Source organism: Salmo salar, chromosome 01 (assembly GCF_965601325.2).
Source record: "Salmo salar chromosome 01, fSalSal1, whole genome shotgun sequence".
NCBI classification, from domain to species: Eukaryota; Metazoa; Chordata; class Actinopteri; order Salmoniformes; family Salmonidae; genus Salmo; species Salmo salar.
In genome coordinates, this window is record NC_138291.1 from 174,936,586 (window position 1) to 174,951,650 (window position 15,065).

At 43.6% G+C, this 15,065-nt stretch overlaps 1 protein-coding gene across 1 annotated transcript in view; it reads right to left on the bottom strand.

Moving 5' to 3' along the window:
* chd1 (chromodomain helicase DNA binding protein 1) overlaps positions 1-15,065 on the bottom strand; it is a 40,601-nt gene that overhangs the window by 18,013 nt on the left and 7,523 nt on the right. Inside the window, exons 3-15 of the mRNA XM_045693707.2 lie at positions 13,623-13,806; positions 13,125-13,232; positions 12,805-12,857; positions 12,428-12,574; positions 11,597-11,871; positions 10,681-10,906; positions 10,405-10,505; positions 10,012-10,190; positions 8,739-8,863; positions 8,142-8,358; positions 4,997-5,086; positions 3,742-3,932; positions 1,457-1,645 (exon numbers count right to left, since the gene is read on the bottom strand). Coding sequence (XP_045549663.1) covers positions 1,457-1,645; positions 3,742-3,932; positions 4,997-5,086; positions 8,142-8,358; positions 8,739-8,863; positions 10,012-10,190; positions 10,405-10,505; positions 10,681-10,906; positions 11,597-11,871; positions 12,428-12,574; positions 12,805-12,857; positions 13,125-13,232; positions 13,623-13,806 — 2,085 coding nt within the window. The remainder of the gene's footprint in view (positions 1-1,456; positions 1,646-3,741; positions 3,933-4,996; positions 5,087-8,141; positions 8,359-8,738; positions 8,864-10,011; positions 10,191-10,404; positions 10,506-10,680; positions 10,907-11,596; positions 11,872-12,427; positions 12,575-12,804; positions 12,858-13,124; positions 13,233-13,622; positions 13,807-15,065) is intronic.

Here is a 15,065-nt window from a genome sequence, read left to right on the forward strand (position 1 = left end):
GCAGAGAGTTGACATATTATGATGTTACTTGTAGTTCTGTTCAGGATGAGTAGTATCTAGTGGAACGATAAACCAAAACTTACAGACGGCGACGTTGCCTTCCTCTTACCCAAGCATTTTGCTTACGTCGATAACTTTCCGTGGTTTTTCTACACAATGTTCCTGTAGATTGTTCTAGAACCATTATTTGGTCAACAGTAATAGCCTATACATCATGTTGATTCCTGCTATGAAATTGTCCGCCTGTCCCCCGTTTCGCTATCGGCTGCTGACTTCCACCGGGCGCACGGAGGAGGGAGAGAAGCAAATCAGAAGCACAAGCATATGACCATTCCCAAAGAAACTACTGTTGTAGTTAGAGAGGAGAGTCACAGCTTGTTTCTCACCTTTAAATATTGAGGTCATGACACAACTTTACAACCGGAGTAGGTGTGCCCAGGGAGCGCAGCGCTCCATTTGCAGTGAACAGGCCTACATCAAGTAACCTAGTCCTAGTGTAGGACATTAGCCTACATTTACTAATAGATTAATCAATTAGCCTACATGGCTATCTAGCAACAATATCATATTTAGAGATAGCAATCTAGCTAAGTGTTTTGAGTTCCCACTTCCTCATGTGGTGAATAATATAGCCTGTAGGACAATGTGCACAAAGATGTCTGGAAATTCTCTGAAGAGACAAATAAATCTGATCATTCTGGATCCCACGCTGACCAGTTGCACATAAAAAATATCAATCATGCTTCCTGGATATGTTAGATTAAATAGTTTTTAATCAGTCTACCATCTAAATTATGTTATTTTACACAGAAAAAGTGTGTGTAAAGTGTTACATAGTGTAAAGTAAAATGTATGTTGTTATCGAGTAAAATAGTTCCATTAGTCACAATATGTCTTTTGGTCCACATCGCCCAGCTCTGGCATCTCTCCCCAAAATTATTTATCACTATCGCAAAAAATATATATTTGCCCAATTTGGAATTTTGTTCAAATCACCAACTCTAATATCCATCTGTTTTTACTTGGAGTACTGTTTCTGAATAAGTAGTAATTTCATTTAGACAGATTTTTTGTTAAAATAGGCCTACATTTTTATTCTCACAATGTTACTTACTCAAGTTATCGAATACTAACATCCGTTCGGATATCCGGATATCCGCTTAACCGTGCCCAACCCTAGTAGTATCTATCTGTTCTGACTTATAGTACGGTTTCTGAATGACTACTAATTCTCTGTTCTTGCTCATAGTACTGTTTCTGAAAATAATGCATATCTTTTCTTACTAGTAGTACCGTTACAGAATGAGTAGTATTTATTTGTTCTTACTAGTAGTACCGTTACAGAATGAGTAGTATTTATTTGTTCTTACTAGTAGTACCGTTACAGAATGAGTAGTATTTATCTGTTCTTACTTGTAGTACTGTTTCTGAATGAGTAGTATTTATCTGTTCTTACTTGTAGTACTGCTTCTGAATGGCACTCATCTCCACTCTGAGGATCTGCTCCACTTTAGCAGGAAGAGACTTCTCCACATCCTTCTTGACTCTACGCAGCAGGAAGGGCTCCAGCTCCTTGTGTAGACTGGTGTAGCCAGAGTCCCTACCCTTCCCATGTTCCTCCTCAAATATCTCCCACGAGTGGAACCTGAAAACACAGACATACACACAAACACGGGCAGAAGGCCAGACATCAGCAATGCTCTGAGGACCAAAAGCTCCAGAACAAGGACAATGAAACAGAACATATTTCAACCAGCTTGGTACCTTGATTCCCAGTCACCCCATGATATTATAGAGGACCGTTCTCTGACACACACAGTTAACTCATATAGGACAGTTAGTCTTCACACAGAGCGTTGGGCCAGTAACCAAAAAGAGCCGAAAAGGTGCCAAATCTGTCGATGTGACCTTAAGTGCAAGGCACTTAACCCCAATTGCTCCAGGGGCGCTGGACAATGTTTGGAAGGAGCCTACAGCCTTGTTTGGAAGGAGCCTACAGCCTTGTTTGGAAGGAGCCTACAGCCTTGTTTGGAAGGAGCCTACAGCCTTGTTTGGAAGGAGCCTACAGCCTTGTTTGGAAGGAGCCTACAGCGTTGTTTGGAAGGAGCCTACAGCGCTGTTTGGAAGGAGCCTACAGCGCTGTTTGGAAGGAGCCTACAGTAAACTACTTCCTCCTCTCCACCCTCTCCGAGTTGGGCATCTCCGGCGCGGCCCACGCTTGGATTGCGTCCTACCTGACAGGTCGCTCCTACCAGGTGGCGTGGCGAGAATCTGTCTCCGCACCATGCGCTCTCACCACTGGTGTCCCCCAGGGCTCTGTTCTAGGCCCTCTCCTATTCTCGCTATACACCAAGTCACTTGGCTCTGTCATATCCTCACATGGTCTCTCCTATCATTGCTATGCAGACGACACACAATTAATCTTCTCCTTTCCCCCTTCTGATAACCAGGCGGTGAATCGCATCTCTGCATGTCTGTCAGACATATCAGTGTGGATGACGGATCACCAGCTCAAGCTGAACCTCGGCAAGACGGAGCTGCTCTTCCTCCCGGGGAAGGACTGCCCGTTCCATGATCTCGCCATCACGGTTGACAACTCCATTGTGTCCTCCTCCCAGAGTGCTAAGAACCTTGGCGTGATCCTGGACAACACCCTGTCGTTCTCCACTAACATCAAGGCGGTGACCCGATCCTGTAGGTTCATGCTCTACAACATTCGCAGAGTACGACCCTGCCTCACACAGGAAGCGGCGCAGGTCCTAATCCAGGCACTTGTCATCTCCCGTCTGGATTACTGCAACTCGCTGTTGGCTGGGCTCCCTGCCTGTGCCATTAAACCCCTACAACTCATCCAGAACGCCGCAGCCCGTCTGGTGTTCAACCTTCCCAAGTTATCTCACGTCACCCCGCTCCTCCGCTCTCTCCACTGGCTTCCAGTTGAAGCTCGCATCCGCTACAAGACCATGGTGATTGCCTACGGAGCTGTGAAGGGAACGGCACCTCCATACCTTCAGGCTCTGATCAGGCCCTACACCCAAACAAGGGCACTGCGTTCATCCACCACTGGCCTGCTGGCCCCCCTACCTCTGAGGAAGCACAGTTCCCGCTCAGCCCAGTCAAAACTGTTCGCTGCTCTGGCACCCCAATGGTGGAACAAGCTCCCTCACGACGCCAGGACAGCGGAGTCAATCACCACCTTCCGGAGACACCTGAAACCCCACCTCTTTAAGGAATACCTAGGATAGGATAAAGTAATCCTTCTAACCCCCCCCCCCCTAAAAGATTTAGATGCACTATTGTAAAGTGGTTGTTCCACTGGATATCATAAGGTGAATGCACCATTTTGTAAGTCGCTCTGGATAAGAGCGTCTGCTAAATGACTTAAATGTAAATGTAACTAAATTTTAGAACAGATGGTGTTAAAACTGTAGCATAGCATACATACATTTTGCTTAGTGCAGTTCCCAGTTGAGTTTTGGCCACATGAAAGAAAAATGCTGTGTTGTTGTCGTCTTACAGTAACGCTATACTATTATACACACGGTTCTGTTATGTAGAATACTGTGATCATTGTGATATTTTCAGACATTGATTCGGCTTTAATCTAACTTTACTAAACGAGCACCATCGGATACGCAGCCACTCCATTAACTCATATAGAACAGCTAGTCTTCACACACAATTCAATCAAAATAGGACAGTCAACACCCCTCCCCACATACACCCGGCTAGGTGACCTACTTTTCGGGCATGATGAAGTGCAGCAGGGACCAGAGCTCTTTGAGTGAGTTCTGCAGCGGCGTGCCGGTGATGAGCAGCCGGTGGTTGGACTTAAAGTCCATCATGGTCTTATAAAGGAGCGAGTCGTCGTTCTTCAGCCGGTGGGCTTCATCCACGCCGATGAAGGCCCACGGCACGTTCCCCAGGAATCCCTGCATAGTGGACACAAAGTGGTAGTTCTACAGCGTGGTGCCAATGGCTCACTGGGTTAGCACATGGTGATGGCCGCACCAGGGCTGGGTCTTCCATGTTAATGTTGACAAGTAAATCACTTGGGCAAAAGCTAAATGACTATATTAAAAGGGATACTTCATGATTTTGGCAAAGAAGCACTTTGTCTACTTCCCCAGAGTCAGATGGACTCCTGGTCTACTTCCCCAGGGTCCGATGGACTCCTGGTCTACTTCCCCAGAGTCAGATGGACTCCTGGTCTACTTCCCCAGGGTCCGATGGACTCCTGGTCTACTTCCCCAGAGTCAGATGGACTTCTGGTCTACTTCCCCAGAGTCAGATGGACTTCTGGTCTACTTCCCCAGAGTCAGATGGACTCCTGGTCTACTTCCCCAGAGTCAGATGGACTCCTGGTCTACTTCCCCAGAGTCAGATGGACTCCTGGTCTACTTCCCCAGAGTCAGATGGACTCCTGGTCTACTTCCCCAGAGTCAGATGGACTCCTGGTCTACTTCCCCAGAGTCAGATGGACTCCTGGTCTACTTCCCCAGAGTCAGATGGACTCCTGGTCTACTTCCTCAGAGTCAGATGGACTCCTGGTCTACTTCCCCAGAGTCAGATGGACTCCTGGTCTACTTCCTCAGAGTCAGATGGACTCCTGGTGTACTTCCTCAGAGTCAGATGGACTCCTGGTCTACTTCCCCAGAGTCAGATGGACTCCTGGTCTACTTCCCCAGAGTCAGATGGACTCCTGGTCTACTTCCCCAGAGTCAGATGGACTCCTGGTCTACTTCCCCAGAGTCAGATGGACTCCTGGTCTACTTCCCCAGAGTCAGATGGACTCCTGGTCTACTTCCCCAGAGTCAGATGGACTCCTGGTCTACTTCCCCAGAGTCAGATGGACTCCTGGATAACAGTTTTGTCCTCTGTGTGCGCCGTTTAGCTCAGGTGTTATTGTGTAAATCATTAATTGATTAATGATGTTTATTGCTCTTCAAGGAGGAAATTCTTTCAACTCACAAAGATCTAAGAAACGTGATCTTACCTTATCTTTTAGGAGAATTTCATATGTTGTTAGCAGGATGTTAAACTTGAGTCTCTTGTTCTGAACATGCATCCATTCATGTGTTCTGATCTAAAAAGTAACAAAGGAGGAATTCATAATTAAACCCAGCCTCAACTCAAGAAAAGGTGTCTCAATCTTTAAATAGTAACTTCATAGTAAAACACTCCTCAAATATCAAGTACCAGAAAACCTTATAATTAAACCTTTATTTAACTAAGCAAGCCAGTTAAGAACAACTTCTTATTTACAATGACGGCCTACCTCGGCCAAACCCTAACTGGACAAAGCTGGGCCAATTGTGCGCCGCCCTATGGGATCCCCCAATCACGGCCGGTTGTGATACAGTTAAATAAAGGTTAAATAAATAGTGCCTTAGACCGCTGCACCACTCGGGAGCCCCTATGCAATATCAGCAGTTTGAAAAACCCTCTCATCTGTTCTGAATCATAAATAATCTAAATGGGGAATATTATTGTATACCTCCATCATATCCATCACTGAGGCTGTAGCCTTCCATGTCACCTATCATACTGTTAGAAATGTATGCTATTCTCAACAACACAAACTCCAATGCAAATCAGAGGCAAAAAATAGTTTTATTTGAGAAGGACAAATCAAGATGTTATGCTGGGAGGTAGATGTTCAGTCTCCCGTCCTCAGCTTTTCCCCCCCGAACAAAGGAACAGGATGCCATTTATACCCCCCCCCCCCCACCCGAGCCTGGGTTTGACCAATCAGAAGTCCTTGGAGTACAACTTGGCCAATGGCCAAATAAAAAGTATCCTGCCCCCGACTCAATGTACAGACCAATGAAAACGTGGCACACATTGCCCTGAGTTCAGGAGTGACATTCCACAGATTCCGAACATATGTTGAACTGAAACCCAACTCCTTTTTACAATTCGCTATTGACCATTAGTACTCTAGTTCTCTCATCCTCTCCCGTTGTGTACTTATCTTCAAAATATTCATCACTACTGCTGTAGCCTACCATCTATCATATCCATAACTACCATGCCATCTATCATATCCATAACTACCATGCCATCTGTCATATCCATAACTAACCATGCCATCTGTCATATCCATAACTACCATGCCATCTATCATATCCATAACTAACCATGCCATCTATCATATCCATAACTAACCATGCCATCTGTCATATCCATAACTAACCATGCCATCTGTCATATCCATAACTACCATGCCATCTGTCATATCCATAACTACCCATGCCATCTGTCATATCCATAACTAACCATGCCATCTGTCATATCCATAACTACCATGCCATCTGTCATATCCATAACTAACCATGCCATCTGTCATATCCATAACTACCATGCCATCTGTCATATCCATAACTAACCATGCCATCTATCATATCCATAACTAACCATGCCATCTATCATATCCATAACTAACCATGCCATCTATCATATCCATAACTAACCATGCCATCTGTCATATCCATAACTAACCATGCCATCTATCATATCCATAACTAACCATGCCATCTGTCATATCCATAACTAACCATGCCATCTATCATATCCATAACTACCATGCCATCTATCATATCCATAACTACCATGCCATCTATCATATCCATAACTAACCATGCCATCTGTCATATCCATAACTAACCATGCCATCTATCATATCCATAACTAACCATGCCATCTGTCATATCCATAACTAACCATGCCATCTGTCATATCCATAACTACTACATCTATCATATCCATAACTACCATGCCATCTATCATATCCATAACTAACCATGCCATCTATCATATCCATAACTAACCATGCCATCTGTCATATCCATAACTACCATGCCATCTATCATATCCATAACTAACCATGCCATCTGTCATATCCATAACTACCATGCCATCTGTCATATCCATAACTAACCATGCCATCTGTCATATCCATAACTAACCATGCCATCTATCATATCCATAACTAACCATGCCATCTGTCATATCCATAACTAACCATGCCATCTATCATATCCATAACTAACCATGCCATCTATCATATCCATAACTAACCATGCCATCTGTCATATCCATAACTAACCATGCCATCTGTCATATCCATAACTAACCATGCCATCTATCATATCCATAACTACCATGCCATCTGTCATATCCATAACTAACCATGCCATCTATCATATCCATAACTAACCATGCCATCTGTCATATCCATAACTACCATGCCATCTATCATATCCATAACTACCATGCCATCTATCATATCCATAACTACCATGCCATCTATCATATCCATAACTAACCATGCCATCTGTCATATCCATAACTAACCATGCCATCTATCATATCCATAACTAACCATGCCATCTGTCATATCCATAACTAACCATGCCATCTGTCATATCCATAACTACCATGCCATCTGTCATATCCATAACTAACCATGCCATCTATCATATCCATAACTAACCATGCCATCTGTCATATCCATAACTAACCATGCCATCTGTCATATCCATAACTACCATGCCATCTATCATATCCATAACTAACCATGCCATCTATCATATCCATAACTAACCATGCCATCTGTCATATCCATAACTAACCATGCCATCTGTCATATCCATAACTAACCATGCCATCTATCATATCCATAACTAACCATGCCATCTATCATATCCATAACTAACCATGCCATCTATCATATCCATAACTAACCATGCCATCTATCATATCCATAACTAACCATGCCATCTGTCATATCCATAACTACCATGCCATCTATCATATCCATAACTAACCATGCCATCTATCATATCCATAACTAACCATGCCATCTGTCATATCCATAACTAACCATGCCATCTGTCATATCCATAACTACCATGCCATCTATCATATCCATAACTAACCATGCCATCTGTCATATCCATAACTACCATGCCATCTATCATATCCATAACTAACCATGCCATCTATCATATCCATAACTAACCATGCCATCTGTCATATCCATAACTACTACATCTATCATATCCATAACTACCATGCCATCTATCATATCCATAACTACCATGTCATCTATCATATCCATCACTACGGCTGTAGCCTACCATGCCCCGGCTGCTAATGTCACCCAGGTAGACCACCACGTTCATGAGGGGGGCCCACAGTTGGATCTCTCTCTGCCAGGAGACGAGCGTGGACAGGGGCACCACCAGCAGGAATGGTCCGTACAGCTGGTGTTCGTGGAACTGGTAGTTGAGGAAGGAGATGGTCTGGATGGTTTTTCCCAAGCCCATCTCATCTGCCAGGATGCAACTGTTCCCCCTGGGGAAAGAGGAGAGGATGGTGAGAGAAGTGTTAGGGGCACCGGCAGGATGATGCAAACTATGAAAAAATATATATAGAAAACAATTATTATACGAAAAATGTTTTGGTCCTAATTAAAAAAAAAAAATCGTCTTTTTTATCTTCAGTAAAGTTATTCTAAGTGATTTTATTGTCTGGTTTCAGATGGTGAAAAGTGAAATCGAAATAAAATTCAGGATGTCTGGGCTTCGAACAGTGATATTTAATATGAATTATGAAACACCCAAATGCTGAGTTTCGCAAAAAATAAAAATTATACGAAAATGATTCTGCAAAAAATTGGAATACAACAACCATGGTGACAACAACAATGGAAGCTCAAGAAGACTATGACGTACTTGCACCATGAGTGAGCCATCCAGTTCAAGCTGTCCAACTGGTAGTCTCGGAGCTGCAGTCCTTCTCCACCGATATAGGACGGCTGTTTCTTCATGGGAATAAACCTCGGCCTCTGTTTCAACACCTGACGAGGAGAAAGGAGAGAGCGTGAGTGGTCGTGCTGCTGCTCCAGTTTCAACTGTTCTGCCTGCGGCTATGGAACCCTGACCTGTTCACCGGACGTGCTACCTGTCCCAGACCTGCTGTTTTCAAATCTCTAGAGACAGCAGGAGCGGTAGAGACACTCTCAATGATCGGCTATGAAAAGCCAACTGACATTTACTCTTGAGGTGCTGACCTGTTGCACCCTCGACAACTACTGTGATTATTATTATTTGACCATGCTGGTCATTTATGAACATTTAAACATCTTGGCCATGTTCTGTTATAATCTCCACCCGGCACAGCCAGAAGAGGACTGGCCACCCCTCATAGCCTGGTTCCTCTCTAGGTTCCTTCCTAGGTTCTGGCCTTTCTAGGGAGTTTTTCCTAGCCACCGTGCTTCTACACCTGCATTGCTTGCTGTTTGGGGTTTTAGGCTGGGTTTCTGTACAGCACTTTGAGATATCAGCTGATCTAAGAAGGGCTATATAAATACATTTGATTTGATTGAGTTTGAAGTTCAAAATTAAAACAAGTCATTGCAACGAGTTAGACAGTTCTCTGTCATTCCAAAAAAGGGATGACCGCTCTAAGTCAACGACTCAAACTACTGCCGGTTCCTAAAACCATCCCAAGTCTCTACAACTGGGTCCTTGCCAGCTCCTCAGTTTTTAAAGGGAATGGATAGGTAACGGAAAAATGACAAACATTGCTGACTTCCCCTCTCCAATCCAATCAGATGTGCTACGCAAGGACAGACCACGAGGGGCTATAAGTGGAGGAAATTGGTTAAGTTAAATAAAAAATACAAATAACCAGGAATTAGGCTAAAAGGAAATCTGTACTCAAGAACAGCCCCCCCCAAAAAATATATATACACGAGATTGTGTCTTATTTAACGAGGCAAGTCAGTTAAGAACAAATTCTTATTTACAATGACGGCCTACACCGGTCTCCTGTCTAAGTGTATGAAATTGTTATTTTCTAAGTACAATTTATTTTGGGACTTAGTTGTGGTCAATTTGCAGTGTAGAGGTTATTATAGTTATGTTCCAGCCCCCGAACGTCCGCTCCGACAAATCTGCCCGCGGCTGAATCTAGTCACCTATACCTGGTCACCCTACTCCTTACCTTGCAGTCTCTGGAGGGAATGGTCTTGGACTGGTTTCTGCGCATATAGTCATCTATGCTCTTCTGGTACTTTCTGGAGATGAGGGCTCCGTCCTCCCAGCTGCACTCGGAGTACGACAGGCCCTGCCACTTGCACAGGTAGTCTGGAAAACCCGCCGCCGACTTCTGATTTGAATGCCCTGGGTGACATTAAAAAACAGAATACATGTTAAAAAGGTGCAATTCCCAATCAAAAAATGTTAAGGCAATACTTTAATGAAATGTTATTTATAGAACTACCACAAGACTGACTCTGCGTAAAGTGGTGTAGTCTGCTCTATACATCTCAATCCTATGTCCCAGCTCCAAACAGTAAAAAAATGGAAGGAACGCCTCGGCAGTAGGACATCTCACCAATTATCCTCTCCACCAGCTGATATTGTGAGTGTAAGTCGTCCATGAGTTCCTGTTGACAGTTGAAATATTCCACATCCTCTGGTGAAGAACATTTTATCCTGGAAAAAGGAAAACAACATTATAGTGAAAAACTCTGGAACTCAAAAAAAACCTCTTCCAACCAATTACAATTGAAATGTACACGTCTGTTTTGTAATATTTGTTTATTATTGATAGTTTATCTTTTTTGACTGATTGACAAACCAATTTCCCCTCACGGATGAATTATCTTACCATTTCTTCTTGTCCGATTCCTTCTTCTTGAAGTTGTCTAGTTTCTTCATGCCCTTGACGTTCTGTAGCTTCAGCGTCTCCTCTGTCTCCCAGGTGTTGTGGATATGGGACCAGCCTTTCCACTTGAACAGGTACTGCTGCTCGCCCGCCTCCTTGTTGGGGTTGAAGTTGGCGTTGGGGTCTCCGTCCGCCTCCACTGCGTACACTGTGGTGGTGCCTCCCGTCGCTGTGGGGGAAAAACAACAACCAGTGTTTAGTATGGGAAAAATAATCATTGATAAAAAAATGTCAAACCGAAAAACAAGCAAGCAATAGATCATGCCAGGTCAGGCCAACTAAAAGAGACCATGTCTGTGAAAGCTGCATCCTCTGCAGTTGGAGAGGGTCAGTTCATGGTCAATTACTCTGATGATCTGGTACAGGGCAAGTCTGGGAACCAGCCTGAGTCTTATAGTCACTGGACTTCTCTTCCACTCTGATGCATCCACTTGAGGGATGCCTCAGCAGCTCTGAGCGCCAGAAGGCTCACCACACAAAGCTCAGAGTAGTAGCCAGTCATCCTCACTACGAGCACTCTGCCTCACCACTTTCTCCCGCTCCTCTCACGCTACAAGCAGCCAGGTGAAATAAAAAAAGCTGGTACTCTGTCCAGATGCATTTTTTAAACAAAACATGTTCTAGCTAACCAGCCAAGACAAAAAGAGTTGACTGGTCAGTCAATCTGCAAATCGTGGCTCAAAAACACCAGATATATGCAACAAAAACTCAAAAAACAAAAAAACTATGAAAATAACACTTTAAATAACTAAATATATAAACATGTTCAGGAACTCTGTCCTGGTTGCTACCAGGGCGTCATGGCAACTATCAACTTAGTTGAATGGGTACATTGACTCTTCTGGTTTTTCCCCTTTACCTCCTCTCCTCCCTATCCGCGTCTCCATCACTCGCTCCAGGGTCTCAAACTCATCCTCGTCTGGCGGAGGCACATCCTCCCCGCACACCTCCACCAGGTCGTCAGAGTCAGTCTTCTGCTCCTCGTCCTCCTTGTAGCTGACGTTCTGCGTGGCCTGGCGCCTGGGCCCCTGGTTCGACGACGACTTCTTGCCGTCGTAGTCGTCGTCTGAGGATGAGCCCGCAGAGGGCTTTTTCCTCTGCACATTGCTCTTCTTCCCGTTTCTGGCGTTAGCCCTGAAGGGAGAGACAGCAGAGACGCAATACGGTGAGTTCGGGAGAACTGCTTTGAGAACAGGAGAGTTACAAAGTACAAGACGGTGGTGCTGCAACATATGGACCCAACATATGAGCAGAAATGTCATTCTGTGAGAGTTCTAGTCAATGACTGAAAGGGTGTTTCCTCTCCTTGACCCTTAAAGGTCATTTGATCTTCAAATGAAATTATATTTGTCACATACACAGATTACAGCAGGTCTAAAAGGTGCAGTGAACTGCTTACATGCTAGCTGCCTCAACAATACAGCACATCTTTATAGCCAGAGTGCATTGACCGTCAATTGATGAATTGTGGTGGCTGAGCATCCATTCTAAAAGGATTGGTTTGGATCCAGAAACTGTTACCATACTAGGGCTAAAATCAAACTGATCTATGGGATCAACGGACCTAATTGGTATAAACTTTGGTAATGAACTATTTCCACAGTGAAAGGGCAACAATTATGAGTCTCGATGAGATAAATAGTAATCTGTTGGCATACAACAGCTTTCGAGGGGGGGAAAAAACTCTTACTTGGTTGGAAGCTTCCTGCTTTTGACTTTGTGACTGGGCTCGTAATCATCCGACTCTTCACTGTGCTCCTGTTCCTGTGCTGACGAGTCAGAACCGGAACCACTCCCAGAACCCGACCCAGACCCGGAGGACGATCCAGAACCCGATCTAGAGGGAGCATTATACCAACAGTATAGCCCACAGTATACCAACAGTATAGCCCCAGTATACCAACAGTATACCAACAGTATAGCCCACAGTATACCAACAGTATACCAACAGTATAGCCCCAGTATAGCCCCAGTATACCCACAGTATAGCCCACAGTATACCAACAGTATAGCCCCAGTAAATGTGTTTGATATCACCACTAAACGGTGTCAGAGAGTACAACTCACTTTCTTCTCTTTCCACTCGAGTCGTCATCTGAATCATCACTGCTCGACGAATCCTAAAAAACATCAAATGGAAAACAGATTAGAAAACAAGTCCAAAATAATATGTTCTAGCCTACCTGGGTGTAATGTTGTGCGTTATAACCTATATATTACCAAATCAATGAATGACAGAACTAACTACCACCAAACACCAGGCTATGAAACTGAGTGAAATGTTATTCAAATTTTAAAGATGAAAAATCTCCCATCTTCACTGAAATTCAGCTTTAGAACACACTTTGAATAACGATGGAATTAGAATGATTAATAACGCCACCCACCGATCCACTGTTTGAAGAGCTCTGTTGTTGTTGTTGCTGCTGGAGTTGCTGTTTCCTGAGCATAGCTGACCTTTGAACTGCTAGGATACTGGGGTTGGACTTCCAGAACTGAGATAAAGATAGGAGCGTTAGCTACAAGTCAAGGACAGTTCCCCCGTGGACAAGACAGTTCTTGTTCAACAGAAATACAAAATGGGGCTGTTGACCAGGGTCGTATATATCAATGGTCTGATTTAGGTTCAATTTAGCCTTTCAGATTGCAATGAATAAGATGACATGGTAAGGAGAGACTTGGTACTGAATCAGCTCTTTTACTCTAAGATGCTTGACACATACAGCCCCAGAACTCAGATCTTTTGATTAGATCTCTTATCTTGTTTGAACTATCCAACCTCTACTCTTTCACTTCAACATGACAAGATCATGCCGTGCTAACAGCAGTGAATCAATCTCAAAATTACATTTCACGTAGTTTTAGTCGAATGTCGGTGTTCCTACCTCGGCTCCGTCGATCTTGGCTTTGTTTTCTGGTTCGTTCTTCTCCTTGGATTTCCCAGAGTCGGAATCGGACTGGCTGCCGGAGTCTGAGCCGCTTCCTGAGCCACTTCCTGAGCTGGAACTGGAGCTGGAGCTGGAGCTGGAGCCCGATCCAGAGCCCGACCCGGACTCATCGTCCGAGTTGCTGCAAGCAAACAAATGATTTCTTAGACTAAGGTCAACACAATAACCTATACTTGAAGTGGACTGAAATAAGCGTCTGGATTCTGTAGTCATTTTGGGTGCCGGTACCATTTACATTTAGGTGCCAGAACTCTGCAATGTTTTAAAAAATAAATACAATGTACGCCTTCTAAGAGGTGCCCGTACTTATGCAGTAGAAAATTCTAGGTGTGTTCCTGCCCAAGTCTAGCACTGATAACTAAACACACAGAACTCTTAGGAAATCCTAGAGCCTTGTCTAAAGAGGTTTCAGTTTAGATGACTCAGTTGTGAGCACACTGCCTTCTCTCCTGCGTGCGAATGTGCATATCTCACTCTGCCTCAAAACAACAACAGAAAGCATATGTGGTGCTTCAAACAACACGGCTAAACTTGAGTATGGAGGCCGTTGGTAAGGACTAGGTACAAGCTAAATAACATGTTAATGGTGATGCAAAACATATCTGTACTCTCTATATGAACATGTAAATACATCACTATGCCATATTTTGGTTAACAAAAACAACACTGTGCTGAACAAAAATATAAATGCAACAATTTCAAAGATTTTACTGAGTTACAGTTCAAATAAGAAAATCAGTCAATTGAAATAAATGAATTCGGCATTAATCTATAGATTTCACATGACTGGGAATACAGATATGCATCTGTTAGTCACAGATACGTTAAAAAATATATATTAAAAAAAGAAGGTAGGGGAGTAGATCAGAAAACCAGTCAGTATCTGATGTGACCACCATTTGCCTCATGCAGCGCGACACATCTCCTTTGCATAGAGTTGATCAGGCTGTTGGTTGTGACCTGTGGAATGTTGCCCCACTCCTCTTCAATGAGTGTGTGGAGTCAAATCCAATTTTGTTGGTCACATACACGTGTTTAGCAGATGTTATTGCGGGTGTAGTGAAATGCGTGTTTCTAACTCCGACAGTGCAGTAATATCCAACCTTTTGGCCCAGTGTTGTCCAAGTTTGGCCAGGGTAGGCCGTCACTGTAAATAAGAATTTCTTCTTAACTGACTTGCCTAGTTAATCTAAGGATAATTTTTTTTTTTTTTTAAATAGACTAACAATTTCACAACATATACCCAATACACACAAATCTAAGTAAAGGAATGTAATGTAATAATGTAATAATATATAAATATATGGATGAGCAATGTCAGAGCGGCATAGACTAAGATACAGTAGTATAGAATACAGTATATACACATATGAGATGAGT